This window comes from Bemisia tabaci, chromosome 3 (assembly GCF_918797505.1).
Source record: "Bemisia tabaci chromosome 3, PGI_BMITA_v3".
NCBI lineage: Eukaryota > Metazoa > Arthropoda > Insecta > Hemiptera > Aleyrodidae > Bemisia > Bemisia tabaci.
This window is the reverse complement of record NC_092795.1, coordinates 17,649,571-17,667,160: the sequence shown is the minus strand read 5'-3', so window position 1 is coordinate 17,667,160 and position 17,590 is coordinate 17,649,571. Positions and strand designations below refer to the sequence as shown.

General features: G+C 39.9%; 1 protein-coding gene and 1 long non-coding RNA gene across 2 annotated transcripts in view; one reads left to right on the top strand and one right to left on the bottom strand.

Moving 5' to 3' along the window:
- The window catches only part of LOC140224220 (uncharacterized), a 57,363-nt gene extending 47,301 nt beyond the window's left edge, over window positions 1-10,062 (top strand). The window contains exon 2 of the long non-coding RNA XR_011899485.1: window positions 9,200-10,062. This is a non-coding gene — a long non-coding RNA (uncharacterized lncRNA). The remainder of the gene's footprint in view (window positions 1-9,199) is intronic.
- LOC109044293 (uncharacterized) lies at window positions 600-6,870 on the bottom strand. The gene is made up of 3 exons (XM_019061939.2): window positions 6,189-6,870; window positions 4,165-4,774; window positions 600-1,998 (listed from the first exon to the last, which is right to left on the bottom strand). The coding sequence occupies exons 1-3, from the start codon at window positions 6,537-6,539 to the stop codon at window positions 1,403-1,405; spliced, it is 1,557 nt and encodes a 518-aa protein (XP_018917484.2). The 5' UTR covers window positions 6,540-6,870; the 3' UTR covers window positions 600-1,402.
- Window positions 10,063-17,590: the final 7,528 nt, after the last annotated feature.

Below are 17,590 nucleotides of genomic sequence, written 5' to 3'. Positions count from 1 at the left end.
CTGTGGCCGTTCCATATTGATAAATTTCGAGTCTCCTGAAATTTCATGAAGAATTTCACAGAAATTTTAAATCTTTCATATACGTTTCTTTCGTTCATGTTCTGCTCCGGACGCACAACCAGCAGCAAAAAGCTTTTCTGGATATGCATATCACACACATGGTTGAAGGGGCTGTTGCACTTCAACCTGGGTGACAATAAGTAAAAGAGGGATATGAAAGAACCTGGGTGACAACTTTCTGTGAAATCTTTCATAAAGCTTGCAAAAGCTGTGAAAAATATGAAACACATTTTCAGTGGCTGGGTATGCAACACGCATGGAGAAACATCAAACAGCAACAAAACCTAATTTTTTGCATTTAGTTTCGAGAGGCACTTTTTTTATAAATCTCAAATATTTCACATGAAATTTCAAAATAAAATCTTTCAAAAAATTGCAACCCTGCTCCCAACTACTCAAAGACAAACGTCCACGTCTATTTGCTCCAATGATGCACTTAGAGACTTAGGTCCTCCTGGCCCTTCATTTATCCAGCGCAGCATTTTGAAAAAACATTCATTTGCGGCGTGTTATGCTAAAATTTTGAGTTGAAAACTTGGTAAAACTTTCGTGAAAAATACTTTATTCTTTTATAATATTCTGTATTGCACAACAAAGAGATCACATTCCTATAAAAATAACAAATAAATAACACTTAATAAAAACAATTGAAATTGCTAGATATATTTTATTCCTGGAAGTGTCATTTTCCACCGAGAAATATAACAGAGGACCAGGCAATATATGTACAGATGCTAGTTACTTAAACAGAGTACTTTTAAAAATAAGAACAGCGACAAGCACAAAGTACGCAACACCATTCCTAGTAGCCGCGTAGATGTTGGATTAGAGGGCATGATTTTTGTATACATTGGAACCATCGAAAATCGACAAATCGAATAAACTAAGAATGACGTATAGTTGTCGCAGGCATTTTGTCAAATGCCCGGGCAGATAGTCAAATTTTGACAGTTTACGAAATTTTGTGAGCTTGAGACGAAAAGCTCAGGAATTTCCAATAATTTAGAAAAAATGACGAATGAAATCTACGACCTCTCCTTGATCCCTCCTCCTCAGACGTTCTTTTTGTATTTAAAAGTTAAAACTTTAAAATTCTGCGTTTTAGGACATGCTGCAACTTTTAAGAATGTCAATTCAGGATCTAAAAATCATCGCTTTAAAACTATCCTACGACGAAAATTCTTACAGAGGTTTCTTTCTCACACGATCAATGGATTATTTTGCCTAATATTAGCAAACGGATTAGGATTTATATCTAAGTAAGAATATTTGACTATTCACCTAGGCATTTGACAAAATGCCTGATTTGACTATTTGCCTGCGACAAAGTCAATAAATCGATCTATTTTAAGAGAGAAACGGTGAAAGTGAGAACCGTGGCAAGAACAAAACACGTGACGTCAACTCTGGTAGCCCCGGACGTGGTGACATCTCCCGCAGCGATCTTCATCCTCACTCTACTATCAGTCGAAAAACTCTCAAGCGCAATCATGACGTCTCTCTTGGGTGGATCCTGGATTGCTTCTCGTCGTTGTCTAACCTCCCCGGAAGAAACTCGTTGCGGTGGGGGTGGAATAAACGTCTCCCCGGCGGTTATAACCCCATCGTAAAAGGCGCTGGACGGCCGCTCGTTGGAGTAAGTCCAGTAGCCCCGGGTCTCACCCCTCTCGTTGATCAGTATGATAGTCGTGCCGTTATCTGGGACCCCCAGTCGGTAGTACCTCTTATCACCGATCTCCTTCAGAGTTTCTTCGGTCTCTGATCCCATTTTCGGCGTCTGCGGAACTGTCTTTGCTCTTCGGGCGATGAGGACTATCTGCTCTGTCAACGTGTCGTATGAGTTCGTGTTGAATTTGAAATCAGATTCGTTGTTCGCGATTCTGAGTAGCTCGTCATCGTGGATGGAATTTCCGATCCCGAAGCTACAAGTTATGATACCTGGAAAAGAAGATACGGGGCTTTCAAAAAATTTTCTGGGTAAAACGGCATATGACACGGAATAAAGACGGTGAAACTGGAGAAATATGTATCTCGGTTCCCAAGTAGCACAGTGCAACGAAAATATTGGAATTAAATTGCAATTCGATTTCAATAAAATTGGAATTTTTTTTACCATTAAATCGCGATATGATGATTTCAAACAATCAGCAAAATGAGCTCCATGTGTCAGAAAGTTAGGCAACATGCAATGCAATGAAAAATGGAAACTTATTTCAATTTTATTGAAATACATTTTGATAAACGAGGTCCCTTCAAATAGGAGCTAGGCAACATACACAACACTCGGTGGAATTACAATATTTTTACTTTGTAATTACTAGTCACTGCAATCTATGCTACTTGGGTCGCTGGTTTTCAAAATTTCCGCTTACATTTTACTCTTTGTAAGGGGGTCGAAGCAACATTATGGTTTGAACAGAATATTTTTTACATGGAGATTGAAAACACTGAAGTTTTCAAGAAATGACGTTGACTAGATTGCCATGTAGAAAATAAGGTATAGTGGAATGTAGGCAGTCTGCATCGCCGCCAACCGAGATATGCGACTCTGCAGTTTCGGTGGTTAAATCTCAAATTAAATCAAAACTATAATGAAGTACGTCCACGCGTCTTATATCGTAAATTCGCGTAATGGAGAGGTCAAGATTTAAACAAACTCTTTTGACCTCGTTAAAGCGCGTTCATTGTCACCGCTTTCGCCCTCTATCATAATCATCTCTGAATTTTAAAATTTTTATCGGCTCTTTTAATTCGGCCTGGAATAGAAGTGGGCCGATTATCATATAGTTCTTGGGGCTATCTGTAGAAGCGCGCACTTTCTTTACTATTTTGAGAAAAGACCCAGTTTGTTTAAAACTATATGATGAAATTGGACTTTTTTGTATACGATAGAAACATCTTTAAAAAATTACTGACGGAAAATTCATGCTCATCGCTAATTTACTGCAGAAAATTACTCCTTTGCATCAAAATTTTCCTTCAGCGAGACACGCATTTTTGAGATTCTTGTGACAAAAAGCCACAGCAAATTAATAAATTAAACGTACTTGTGCTAAAAGGAACTATGTCCCACGCAAATCCTATGCATATAGTTCCTTTTACCATAAACTCTTCCAATTGATACGTATGAGTCACTTGAGGACAGGGCCCGATTAGGTCTCAGCTCAGAGGCCCGGGTTGCTCGCGGGTAAAAGGGCCTGCACATTGCGGGTTGTATAATTTGTAAATTGAAGGTGACTCACGTTTCCAAACAAAAAAAAAGGCCCCAAATGCCCTTAATTTCGTCCAAGGAGATGGAAAAATACTGATTTTACTGATTCTTCTCCTGTTCGGTCCTCCCCCCCCCCCCAAAAAAAGGAAAATAAACTGCGATCGAGGCCCACCAAAACATTGGCCTTGAGAGGCCGAAAAAAATTGAGACCTGAGCTCAAGAGCTCATGAATATTGTCGTAGGGGGCTCCCAAAAAATTCCCTATTTCAAAGTTCCATCGAAATTCCAGTCTCAGGTTTCTAATAGGTCATTGGGAGCCCTAATTCCTCTAACGGTCCCCAAATTTCTAATTTCATGACCTATCAAATTGATCAAAATCTTCAGGACTCCGGGAGCCCCCAAAAGATTTGATTGGACCCCTCGCCGCAGAAAAAATAAATTGAAAATAATGGGGGGGGGGGGGGGGACAGTGCCAGGGAGCCCGTGAGGCTGAGAAATGCTACAGCACCCCCCGCGCGCCGTCTAGTCCGGCCCTGCTCTATAGGAGGAACACCAAGAAGGTTTAATTCCAAATAGGGGGCTCTGCTCCCTAGCCGATAGGCGGCCCAACTCTCAGGGCGCTGCGCGCCCCCAAAGGCCGTTTTGCGGCCAGCGAAATCGTCTAAATCGCCCGTTTCCCGTTAAAGAGCAAATGATTTGAATTGAATAACAAAACGACGATTGAAAGAAAAATTTCCCGCCAGACAATATTCTTCATGACTTTCTCCTTGACCAAAATTTTAATTCATTCTTGGGAATTCGTCTTTTGGACCGTCTCACCCTCCTTCCTCACCCCGTCCATCGAGCGTCTTAAAAATGATTTGATTAGAATAGAGAGGATGATCATACGATACCTGCTTCGGCAGCTTTTACAGCCGAAACGCCCGGATCAGGTTCAACGTTGTGTTCGCCATCGGTAAAGACGACCATTAATTGTGGTATGCCCAATTCCTTCCGGGCTCCCGGTAGTTTTTTGAACTCATCAATGGCTGCCATCATCCCCGCGTAGGTGTTCGTATTAGAGCATGGATACCTTGTCTGTCGAATGGCCGCCTGTAGCTGTGTCATGTTCAGCTCGTTCACCAAAGGGATGATGCTGGTCACCTTGTCCGAGTAGGTGACCATGCCAACGTTGGCCTCCTGGAGGTCGAAGATGTTGACCAAGCGTGCCAGCGAGGCCAGCGCCGATCTGAAGTTTGACAGTCCGATACTCGCGCTGCCGTCGACGACCATCACCATGTCCAGCTTCCCGCCTGCTGTGCGCATGTCCTCCTCGAGCAGCTCGTACGCTCGCCTCTCGTAGTCACCGTACTTCATCTCGTGGGTGTGGTACCAGTCCTTCCAGTAAATGTCCTGCCCGTGGATGTCGTCGGGAATCGGGCCGCGGGAGAGCCGCGTCTGTTCGATGTGGATGCGAGCGGCAAGGCCTGAGTAGAAGGGCTTCAACAAATCTTCTTTTTTCACCTGTTGAAATAAATTAGACCAACTTCATGTATGCATGTATAAAGCCGCTTTTATAGAGCTCTCTGGCGCTCTGCGACCCCTAGCCGCCAAAGTCCCCTATCCTCCCAAAGTCCTTCAGGGAGTTGGCAAACCCTCATTTCTTCTAAAACCCCCTGATGTCGCCGCCCTTTCACTGGGCGTCCTCTCCGTCTTCTCCCAGAGGGAACCCAATCAAGCAACTTCTTTGGCAGCCTTTCGTCCGTTTTTCTATTGACATGTCCATACCAGACCATCGTCATACCAGAGCTAAATTGGACCTAATATTAAATTAAGAACTACAATTTTTGACCTATTTGAGAGCATTCCTCTAAACAAGGAAACCAATAATGGCACTTACAGCGTTTCTAAAGGAAATTTTAGTTCCTAATTGAAAAGTGCGGTAAAATTGTAATAATAAAACATCCTAGGTCTAAATTATTGGCGGAAAAAACGATAATATTTATATGTACAAATTTTTAGCTGTGTATTTTATTGTTGAATCTCCGGCTGCCCAGTGAAGGAAGAGCACAGCATGTAGGAGACAAATGGGCTTTACCGTATAATGTTAATCATTCATAATTCTTGCTATACGCATTTTGGGGGAACTGATATCATGCCAGAATTATCGTCGATATTCTAACGTTGTATCTCGATTTCCAAATGAGTATTAGAAAGCATGGATTTATGTGTTAAGCAGGGCTTACGTGAAAACTGCAATAAGTCCTTACGTCTGGGTTACAATGATGTATCAGAAATTGAAATATAAATGTGTGAAAAACGAGGATAATGTGGTAGTTAAAAAAGTCGACATGGTCAACTACGGTTACAGTTGGACAACATTTTGCAATTAGGAACCACAATCTCTGGCTCTGTTCAGAAACAACGTATGTACCATTTGTTTTCCTATGCGCGTAAGTTTTTTTACGGATCGCCAGAAACTGTAGTTCCTAATTGCAAAATGAAGTTCAGTTGATCATTTCTGGAAGCCTTATTCCTCACTTGCTGAATTTTCAGCCGAAACGTTTTGCTTTTCTTCGTGAAAATTAGCCTTGTTAGGTACCTACCCGTTTTTTAAATCGTTTTATTATTGTTATTCCTCACTTGCACTGTGCTCTTCCTTAGTAGAACAGCGGGTTGATTGTTGAAATTGATAGACAACGCCATAGACAAAGAGGACATAATGCGTATGGCGTGATCCTATTGGTTAATTCGGGTGCTTTTATAGACTAAGGGATGGACTAACTATTAGGGTCTCTCGTGGGTTGCCGTTAGTTAGTCTTTTGACTAGTCCTTGGCAACCACCCGCTCCCATCCCTCCATATATTTTTTGTCTCCTTTGTCTATCGCTTCGTCTATCAATTTCAAGCTGGAGTACGGCAAAATACTGCAATTTTACCTGCATCCAGTCGATTCCCATCCTTTGTTTGATCGCTGCGTGTATGCTTTTGAGCTGCGGGGTGATGACGTCATACGGGCCATCGTGCTGCGTCGTTTTGAGCCCGTCGAACTGCCAGATGCCTCCGTAGTATCCGTTGCGGTAGGTCCTCGGATCGTCGCCGAAGTTACTTTCGGTGTAGGCCACACGCCGGAAAAAGTCTCTGTCGTCCGGAAACACACGGCTACGGTGGATCCGATACACAACCGTCTCGACCACATCTCGACCATGGGCCCCCGGTTCGAGGGTGCGATCCACAGCCAATGTGGAGCCGAACACGCATAAAGCGAAAATCAAAACCGCTCCGGGCATACTGGAGAAAACCGGAAGTAGGAAACCGGATATAGGAAACCGGATTTATGAAACCGGAAGTGGGAAACCGTGACAGTACCAGGGACCCGGTTTCCCTTCGAACTTAGCAAACTTTTTACCGACGATTCTAAAGCGATTTTTCCGGTAATACTGAACGATACTGACAATTGAACGAGATACCGGAAAACTGGTAGGAGAACCGGAAATAAGAGACCAAGAGTTGTAAATAGGTAGTCGGAAATCGTAAGACTGACTGGGACAAACTTTCACCTCAAGCTTGGCGGACTGTTTACTGACAATTCTGAGAAAACAGGGATCTTATATTGATGAGAGTGAAGTAGCTACTGGATTTAGCTCCCTTGAATCATCTGCAGAGTGGCTGAACATGAATCATCGCTCTTAGAGTGGTTTAGTAGTCTAATCATAATATGCAAGTGCGGATATTGGATATTTGCGATGATTTACAGTGGAGTATAATAATGCTCATTCGAGTTAAATAATTTAATGGGCCAATAGAGGATTTTCAGACCTTTATGAATCATGACATGACATCATACGGTACCCCTTCACATTCTACTATTGAAATGGGGCGAGCGCATATAAAGATAAGTTTGGAATTTCACTTACTTCCGAATACATGGGTGTTATCTCTACACTTAAATTCTATAAATGCCGATGGTAAGAGTAAAACAAAATTTCTTGATTGGAGCATATCATCATTCCTTTCCTAATTTTATTCTTTGAACTCGCCAAAATTTTCTCAGGAAATTTTCCAAGAATAATCTTGGGAAAAAAATAAACCTAATTCATTTGATTCGAAACATACTTTGTACGTATTTTGTGATAATTTGGATAAGTTCAATCTGACCGAAAGTCAAATTTGGAAATTTTAATATTTAAAATCTTCGCAACGTCATCAATCCACCGTTCCAACGTCCAACGTTGTGGGGCTTTCTAGGGCAGCCGAACGGACGCGTTTCGGACTGATTCAATTGAAGCATGAGCCAAGATGAATGTTTTCATTTATTTGTTGAGTAGGTAACTATGAGTGCCTCCCGATAGGTTTGTTGCCTATATATCCAGCGAAATTGAGGGTGGCTTTCAAATGAACGATATCTTTCATAAGATTTCCAAATTCCAAATGAGAAAATTCCTGACAATTTCACTTTTCATTGTCATTTGGTACTCGAGAGAATGAAAAGTCGATCACATAAGACCAGTTACCTCAGATTTCTAAATTGACTCTTGAGGCTGTGGTTACATATTGAACCAATCGATATCAATATAATCTCACCTGAGTGATCTGTCGAATACGATCTATAAAAACCATCAAGTGAACGTGCCGGTGGGGGAAGGGTGTATGAGACGCGTTTACTCGTGTTGGGCACATTTTTTGTGACAGCCCTGTCAACACTAACAAGAGTTCAGTTCCGTAAACCCATCCCTGTTTGGACAAGGCCTTCCACTTATAAAAAACAAACGAAAAAATTATGAAAGAACAAACATAAATGTGGTTAAAAATTTTAACTTCCACCGCCGCACCGACCGCACTGTATTGGCGCAATGCGTGAAGTATTCATGCAGTCTTGTAGGCGCTATGCGTTTCGAGCCGACTACTGCTGACCGCAGTGTGTTTGACGCAATGCGCGAAGTATTCATGCAGTCTTGTAGGCGCTATGCGTTTTATGCCGATCGCCGCCGCTCCGTTCCAGGTCAAATTGCGTGTTTGGTTTCTCTCTTAACTCGACTAATCAAAGGTGTTGTCTCTTGTATTACCGAAAGACGACAAAATTAGAAATTGCTGTACTTTTACTCTCAGGAAATGAGAGATTTTGTCGCATTTTCTCGTTTGTAATTTATTTTCTGAATCCGATTTTTTTCTCTCTTTTTTTGATACCTACATTCAAAACAATTGCAAAATTTGCCGCGGCCCATGTGGCCACTCCCACTCCCTTAATCCGGCCCTGGATGTGTACGTCTCAAGTAAATTATTCTTAATTGGTTGCTTTGTTGCCAATCCGGGTAATTTGAAGGCATGCTTCGCAAGTGAATAAAATCGTGAGGAAGAGGGGGATCAACTTACTTACTCTGTATGAAACGAAATACTTCTTCCAAAATCGTTAGGAGCACTTGATTTGATTTATGTCATTTCCTATAGATTTTTTATGCACTCAGAGGTCTTCGAATTTTCTAAACTTTTCTTAACTTCCTCAAAAACGTATTATTATCCCTTCTTCAATTTGAGGACGAGATCATACCGCCTGTTTTTTCCATCTCTATGCTTTCCCCATAAATATTTTTGTTCATCATTCACTTCATCTTCTCTTTCCCACTATGTTCACAATACATATTTTTTTGGTTCCTTTTTCTCATCTCTCTTGGGGCTATCTGATTAACAGTGGCTCAGAAAATATTGCTTGCGGACGCGGCAAATTTGAAAATGCGTAAGATCGAGTTTCCAAATTGTCAGTTACGGGTTGGATTTAAAACTTTTTTCATCGGCTCGTATGCGATTTTACTCGCAAAAAATCTACTCAGTTGGCTACACCTTTTGAAGGCAACGGACCTATTGTTATTTATTAAGTTAGCCTTGTGGTAGAGTGTTTTAGATGTTGATTATGAGGAACAACCACAATAATTCCTGTGTCATCATTTTTCAGATAAGTATGGAAGGGTGCAGATCAAGGTGTTCCGAGGACCTACCCAAGAAGGACACCATGAACTCTATGCGCCTCATGGTTACTGGGTGAAGCAACCGGCAGCAGATGATGACTCTCGTTAAAATTCTGGTGGGGTCAGAGTTTACGAATAGAATCGATAAGAGACAGTTACATTAAGTAATGATACAAATTTATCAGGTTTGTATAAGAAACGAAAACCAGCATGAGTGTGTTGTAAACTTTTACGAAAACGATGAGAAGAGCTGCTCCTCAAAAATCACGAGAGGCATCTAGGGATATTGAGTTATTTTCCGTCGAAGCAACTTTTATTTTCGCTCTAGCAAAAATAGCAGCAGTAAAAAAAAGGCATGGTACGGTTAAGATTTTAGTTACGTATAGACACACATCTACAATTGGAGTAGTAAAAGCATACTTTCATTGCTAAAATTAACAAACCCTAAATCTTAGTTTCGGAGTTTCAAAATCTCCGCTCTTACTTTACCTACCTAAACGAAAATTAAACAGCTATTAGTCCTTCACGATTTTTTGGGCGAGATCTAAGTAGGCGGAAACAAATCTTTAAAGATTAAGCAAATGATTCTCTCTCTCTCGTCAAGTTAAAATAAGTCAAGAGGCTCACAATTTCGCTGAAAGAGGTGAAGAATTTTCTAGTTCCACTATCAATAAAAACACTCGTGAGATTACCTCTTTTTCCTTCACAGCCCTGCTAAAAACCCTTCAGTGCCGTTACAGCTGACGGGAAATCCATAGAATTAAATTGAGCGGTAAAAGTATCGTTATATGTCTCTGATAAGTAATTTTATGTCAATAAAAGATAATCGCGTACAGTCAAATAAGAAGAATTTGTTTGTTTCACTTTTTATTACATCCCATGAGAAACATCAAAAGCCTCGCATACTTTCCTGCTTAGTGAGGTTAAGCTATATACCCTGAGCGATGTATGAACAAACACATTAAGAGTGTTCTTTTAGAAGTGATCGAGTATTTTTGATAGTATCAGTTGGTACAAAATTGAAGTTGGACTCCAGGTACTTATTTCATTTTAATCATATTTCCTAATCCAACGACAGCACCGTATTTGCCAGTCATTTAAAAATCGAGCAATATTACAAATGATTTCAAAATCACGATTTGCGGTACCTATTCCTAAAACTTTACTTTGTATTTGTATGATATATAGAGAAAAAAATGTGATCTTTCTCGAGCGTATATCACTTCGCAATCAATTTGGCAGATCGATCATGATATGACACTATTAAACCGAACAAATCTCAAGTTAGGTACATTATCAGGCCTTCTTTAAAAAAAATAAATTTGACAGACATTTGCAACGTCGCAAATTTACATAGGTTATTTTGTAGGTTTATACTATCAACATGAAACCAAAAAAGTGTGAGTAAGCCTCAAAATTACATTTATTTCCAACTAATAGTCAATTAAATTATCTATATAATTTTGAAACTTATTACTAAAAATAGGAATCAGAAATTAGGCATTAAGTATGCAATCTGGGTAAACTTAGCCAAGTCGGCGATCGATAAAAATCGCAACTTATTTTTAGAAAAATAATTCATCCCCTCATGTTACCGATATGATGTTTGAGCAAGTATATACTTTGTTGTATCTGCTAAAAGTAAGACGCTACAACATAAGGTTGCGTTTTGAGAACCGCTAGCTAGTTGCTAAAATGTATGCACAAACCGACAATGTATCTTTTTGTGAAACGAAATAGAACTGCCAGAAACTTGGAAAAAAATGATACTTGATCGCTTAGCGATTTTTTGTTTCCTGTCGTCACGAATTACTCAATTGGAATTATTTCTGTCAAACGGAACTAAGCGCCAATTTGTGTTCCTTTCGAGGAAGTTCGAATGCCGGATAGCGCGTTCTGTCAAACGGTACTAAGCGCCATGGAAAAGCATTTCGAATATAGGAGGAATGAGCCCGACGCCCGGTTTCGCCACCAATTCAAGCCCCCCCCTCTACCTTCCTCCCCTATGGCGCTTAGTTCCGTCTGACACAAATACGTCCAATTGTGGGTTGATTTTACTATGTACCTAATCATGGTAATCATTAGCGCATAGATATCGTCGCAAAGGTCAGATGCTGTTTGTATACCGTAATGATCGATAAATAAATACGATTAATCTGATACAAAGGGTCTGATTACTTTGAGTTACCATAATGTTCTGCAATATCCCGCCTGTGGGCGGTAAGAAATTACTTTAATCATTTAATTACAATCTCTCTCTGTTATCTGGAATTTTCGTGCTTGTGTCAAATTGTTGAAAATGTGGCTCTTTAGCAAGTACTAAAGTTTAAATTTTCGTACATGGATGATCAATTGTATCAAATAATATTGAAGGCGCACATCAAAGAAAATTCGAATTTCGCTCATAACTTTTAACTAAGAGAACATGTAGAAATGGTGGCTCCTAAACGTCAACAGCGTTCAGATTAGTGTGTACGTATGCTCTGTAGTATCCTACAAAATTGAAGGAGCCTTATTTAGGTGCACTTAAATAGGTATTATCAAGGAGCTCTTGGCGCTTATCATATTGTATGGACTTGTTAAGTTTTATAATCGAGAGATCCAGCTATGTTTCTTGGACATTACAGACTTCCTCGTAGGACTTCCTGTAAATGATTGAAAAACTGATTGCTGTAATTTCTTGAACATTTCTACGATTTGTCTTGTTTGTGGTCTCTAGCTGTTCGAAGAATATTGAGAGAAAATGTCAAGCACTTTTGGCTCACCTCTCGTTTCACAAAAGTATGAGCAGACCTCAATCGAGACGGTAGTTTCGGAGCTGAACCATCCATATGTTTCAGCCTCTACAACTTATATATCATCGCTCAAATCGGAAAACGCGTACCTCCATTACAACGTTGAAAACTCTCCTGTCTTATATATTTTTTGAAGAGGAGACCGATCAAAGCATCTCCTTATTTGCTGTGAATGGTTTTGAGTGAGTGAAGAAAATTCATAACAAATCTCAATAAATACCGTTAAGTAATATTTTTTGTTTTAAATTACAAGACCTAGTAGGCGATTGGAACATCACAATTGCAGGTACGTGCTTTTCGACTTTAGCCATCCATGTATGCTGCCGGTTTTTTCATCCAATTTTCGGCGAATTTCAATCGCGGTATGATCTCAAATATCTGAACATGTCATAACCAACTTTTACACCTAAGACTTACAAGTTTACCTAATGAGTGGCAAATTGTGCGAGAGGTCCCCGAGGTGGGCGATTTCAAGAGCAAAATTGATTCACCTCTGCATTATACCTGTAAAAGGAACGTTCATTTAACATTAGGATCTATCAAATTAATTCTTAAGACCATAACGTAACTTTGTGTTTGATCGGACTAATTCTGATCGGAAGTATAAAATACTACGAACGTATTCATTTTTAAACTGCACAAAAATATGTGCCCGTGTTATAACCTTATGAAAGATCAAAAAAAGTATTTTTAAAATATACAATAAAAAGAACGTTGCGTCTACCCCTAAAACATATTTTTGCATAAAAGCGAATTTTTGAAATATTCAGAGTTGAGCCGTTCCCTAACTGAGAGATTCAATTTCGCTACTGCAAAGGACTCATCTATTTCTGATTGTGAGTGCACACGCACACAATAAACACTCAACCTGGCTTCATTTCTGAGATGCGATGCCTTTGAGCGTGACCTTTGACCGCCGAGATACTCATTCGAATCGAACGAGCGCTGTCAACAGGTTAGGTCATTCTGATTGTGCCCCGCCGAAGAGAGCGCAAAGTTCGGGTTGCCTTTATCATTTTTCAATACTTACGTAAATCATTCACTATCGGAGATGTGGGTAAAATGCTTCCATGCAAGCTCCACAAAGTAGGAAGACAGATCTTAAAAATGTACAATCATCACTTTTAAAACACCCATGTAGTAGGAAAGTGTTGCGAATAAAATTAGAGGTAATTCAATACGAATGCATGCTTCTTAAGAATACTTTGATAATACAGTGAAAGCTCGCTAAGTCGAATTGTGCAGGGACCGACAAAAAATCGACTTAAGTGGCAATTCATCCTAACCAGAGCTCCACTTAACTTATGGACGTGTCCAAGGACTGAAAAAAAAATTCGACTTAATCAGCATTTCTTCCTAACCGTAGTTCGACTTAGCGAGCTTTTACTGTAATTTGAAAAAAAAGTGCAGATAAAAATAATTGTAAAAAGTTGAAGAGACAGATTTTAAACTTAAAGGGTTGATGTTTTTACGTGAATTATGGTAAAATGCATGCATGATAATAATATGAAGATCATTTTGTTTGCCATTTCTCTTGTCGAACGATGCAAGTTGGAGAAAAATTTAAACGTGTTTACTCATATAAAAACCACATTTCTATAGTAGAAAAACATTAGGTTTACTGGGTGATTTGAAGCGTCCGGGTGCTGGAGCTGCCTTAACATTTATAACGCTTACCGACGGAAAAAATGGAATGATGTAAGTATCAAAGAACGCATCAAAAATTCAAAAATAGAGGATGGCGAGCTCAAGACGAGGTGGAGAAAATTGTGAATATGGGGGTAAAATATTACCTAATATATTTTATTTATTTTGCCTCTGGCGTAGCGCGACGGTCACTGAACCTTCATAAAATATCTCAATAGAAGAAGAAATGAGTGATGCTACAGGGTCATTCCGAGCAAAAGAGGAAAATATGTTGAGACCTAGGTGAAATCATGTAAATTCTCAGAAAATTCCCGGTTATTCAACCACAAACTTCATTATGCTCTGCTTCAGAGCAATCGGATTGAGCAATGCTATTTTTCTCGGATATTGACGCTGCGTACATCTAGAGTTGCTCTTTACGCTCTCCGAGCAAAATCTAGTACTCTCTTTCAATCTACATTTTCTGGCTCGAACACTATTTGCCGAGAATTTGTCATTATTTTCGAGAGTGAAAAAGAGCCTGCGAAATCTGATTGAAGCCTCCTGATTGATCGCTGAAAGTGGTTGATTCAAATTCATTTTAGAGATTCAGAGGAGGACAAAGTTGATCTATAAAAATTACACAGAGTCTTGTGATTAAATACGATTAAAATCTATGCGACGAATTCACCATTGAATTCTTAAGATACAAGCTCTGCAAAGTTTCCTTTGATTACCGAGAATTTAACGTTTCAAAAATGTTACAGCCCCCCCCCCCCCCCCCCCTCATTGCACAGAATCAAAAGTGTGAAGAAAAAGTGCTTCGTGGCAATTTCTTATGCAATGCACTTTTCACTTCTACAATACGCACAGTGCAGTTTTGTAAGTCGCGTACAAAATATTTAGGCGCACTGCAAGATTCCTGCAACGCTTTCAAGAAATTCCCGATTCCAATTTCCTTTTTATACAAATGTGAAAACTCCTTCGTCTTTGTTTTCTCTCATAAGTAGATTGCTGCAAGCAGAGGTCGATGGAAATGGTCCGATACTTAACATATCTGATTCGAGAGCCTTTGCAGTTGAAATGCATTTGAGAGGCTTGGAGGATGAGGAGCATAAATGCAGTTTTTGAAAAAATTGAGATATTGATGATTTCAAGTGAAACTAGTCTTAATGTATATTCTGTGAAAAATTCGCTTCCAAACTCCAATTTTTAAGCATCAAAATTAGTTTTGAACTTTCTTTTCGCCATAAGGATCCGTGTAATTTCGTAACTTTAAACACATATTTCGTGAAATAGCAAAAACTTTACCTGTGCGCCTTCTCCTTTAAGCTCCTCATTTCTGGTTCGCACGAATTAACAGACGTTATTTAAATCCTTCATGAATGCTGCAGTATTTTGTTGTGCCTAGATGTTTCTTATTTACGATAGTTAAAACGTCTCTGTGCAAGTCTGCAAGGTACAAGATTCTTGGAACACACAAACTGCACATAACATTCCTGTACCGTCCTTATTTTTCGGAAAGTTCTAAAATCGGACAACAATTCTTTCCCTAAAACGAGGGTTTAAACTCAGAAAAGTTCGGTTTCGGAATAATTCGATTGGCCTCCGCCTGCAGTGATCTAATTTTGAGCTCCAAATCAAGAACTTGTTGACACATTTACTATCTCGATCCATTCGGGGCACGCTATCGCTAACCCACAAGAAGGAGAAAAAATACACTGTCGACGTAAATGAGTTTGATCATTTTAACGCTCTGAATTTGTCGAGTTCCGAGGATATGAATTGCTTTCCTTCTTTGATTTATCTGCCTCGAGGCTGTCAGGACCGTATGAATACCCAGTCGGTTATTTTAAGCACTCCGTATCATAAAGAGGGCCTGTATTTCCCACTGCAGGAGAAGAGTCTTATGTGCTGTTGTGCTGAGAAAGAGCACCCTGTAAGCAGTTAAACGGTGCTAAATTTCCCCGAGTAAACTATTTTTATGGCGAGTATCAATGTAAGTGATTTGTCTTGAAATTATCAGAGAAACTAGGGTGCACCGCGAATGACAATCAATGGAAAATTGGAAAGAAATGATTCAGGCATTTTTCAGAAAACTCAGTTTTTTAATAAGAAATGTTTCAACGTTCAAATGTTCATAATGGATATTTTCGTTAACGCAGCAGTGTGTTGAGCAGTTCCGCGCTATGGTGTAAGAAGAAAGGAATGATTGTCTTACGATATAATTGAAGCTGATGTGTCCCTTCTTTCATACACGCTACCAGAAAGCTAAAGCGTTGCCTAAATGGACCAGGGTCGGACTGGCTCGCATCTGAGGGCGTAGACCCTTGGCTGGTTAAAGGGGCATAATGTAATATTTCCTGGTAGGGCATCTACCCTACGTGAAAAGGGGTTCAGAAAATTTTGGCAAAGCAGCAAAAGTTTGCGCTATTTTCAGACTCAAAGTTTATTAATCGTACAGAGTAAAAATTGCAAAATTGAACGTATTGAAGTAACCGACAGACTTCTGAAATTAAGAAAACATAAAAAATTAAAGCCACTGGACGCATCGAGGCACCGTTATTTCTAAAAGAACCGAGCCAGTGCTGTGGTTTACACGAGCTTAAGACGTGGGTCTGCAAATCTATCCTGAAAAAGAATCAGACAAGAAACTGAAAAAAGAAGAAAGATAACGAGTATCAACACAGCCGAAGACAGGACAGACGTATTCGGGCTTCTTTTTAAACTTTTCTTCGGAAACACCTCATTGACAGCATATAGCAGAGCATTGAGAACTCACGCTTCGCGTCATCGCGCCTTCAGTTTTTCAGATGCAGCATGGACGTCCATCAAGTACGAATAGTTGTATCTCTGCGCCGTCGTAAACGCGCATCCTTTCCCTCCCTCTATTTCCATATTGTGCTTGTTTCTCTTTGTCTTATTCGTAATGGTGCTTCAAGTACTTCGTGAGTAACACAGTCGAAGATAGGAGAGACGTGTTCAGGCCTCTTTTTAAACTTTTCTCCCGAATCTGAGCGACACCTCATTGACAGCATATAGCAGAGTATTTAGAGCTTACGCTTCGCGTCATCGCGCCTTCAATTCCTCAGATGCAGCACGGACGTCCATCAAGTACGAATAGTTGTATCTCTGCGCCGTCGTTAACGTGCATCCAGTGCATCCTTTCCCTCGCTTTATTTCCACATTGTGTTTGTTTGCGTTTGTCTTATTCGTAATGATTCGTCAAACTAGTAGCATAGAGCAGAGCACTGCGAGTTCACGACTCACGCCATCGTGTCTTATATGTATATTTTTCATATGAAATGTAGACATCAATCTTTCGTGAATAGTTGTATCGCGTTTACACTTTAGATGTCTCTTATTTTTGAAATTCGAGATAAATAAAGTTAAGTTTGCCCGAGATACGCTATGGTACGTCCATACCAATAGTCATTTTGAAAAGGAAGAAGTATGTTTGAGGGTCTCTCAAGAGGTCTGTAAAGGATGCGTATGTCTAAAAATCGAACCGACCAACGCTTCTAAGGGAGTTACACATAGCGAATGAAGGAGGGGCATAATAAAGCACCTGTACGTCAACAAAAAGGTGAACATTTCACAGAAAATAGTGTTTGCGCTTCAGAAAGTAGTTCTTGGACCTCTGTTCACCACTATCATACGTAAAAGCACCTCTCTTTACTCCTTACTCTCTCTTTTTCCGTTCATTTTAGAAATTTTCCGCATATATTCTCGGTCGTAATCGTTTTTTTTCTTCTTATTTTGCTATCTGTCAGAGTGGCGCGTTTTCGGCGCATCAAGGGGGCGTATCTGCCAAAGGCAGATTGGCTTTATGGTCAATGGTCAGACCGAGCCTGGAATGGACCACGTTAAGCAGAAAGGAACCAATCCACATCAGCTATTGCCAAATTTAACTGGGACATTTAATTTTTTACATGTAAACTGTTGTCCGGATTTTTT

Excerpts from the sequence above, each read along its gene's own strand:
- LOC109044293 (XM_019061939.2), bottom strand. The coding sequence starts at position 6,539 with ATGCCCGGAGCGGTTTTGATTTTCGCTTTATGCGTGTTCGGCTCCACA. Across the intron at positions 4,775-6,188 it reads TGGGAATCGACTGGATGCAG|GTGAAAAAAGAAGATTTGTT; the intron begins GTAAAATTGCAG and ends TTATTTCAACAG. Across the intron at positions 1,999-4,164 it reads TGTAAAAGCTGCCGAAGCAG|GTATCATAACTTGTAGCTTC; the intron begins GTATCGTATGAT and ends CTTCTTTTCCAG.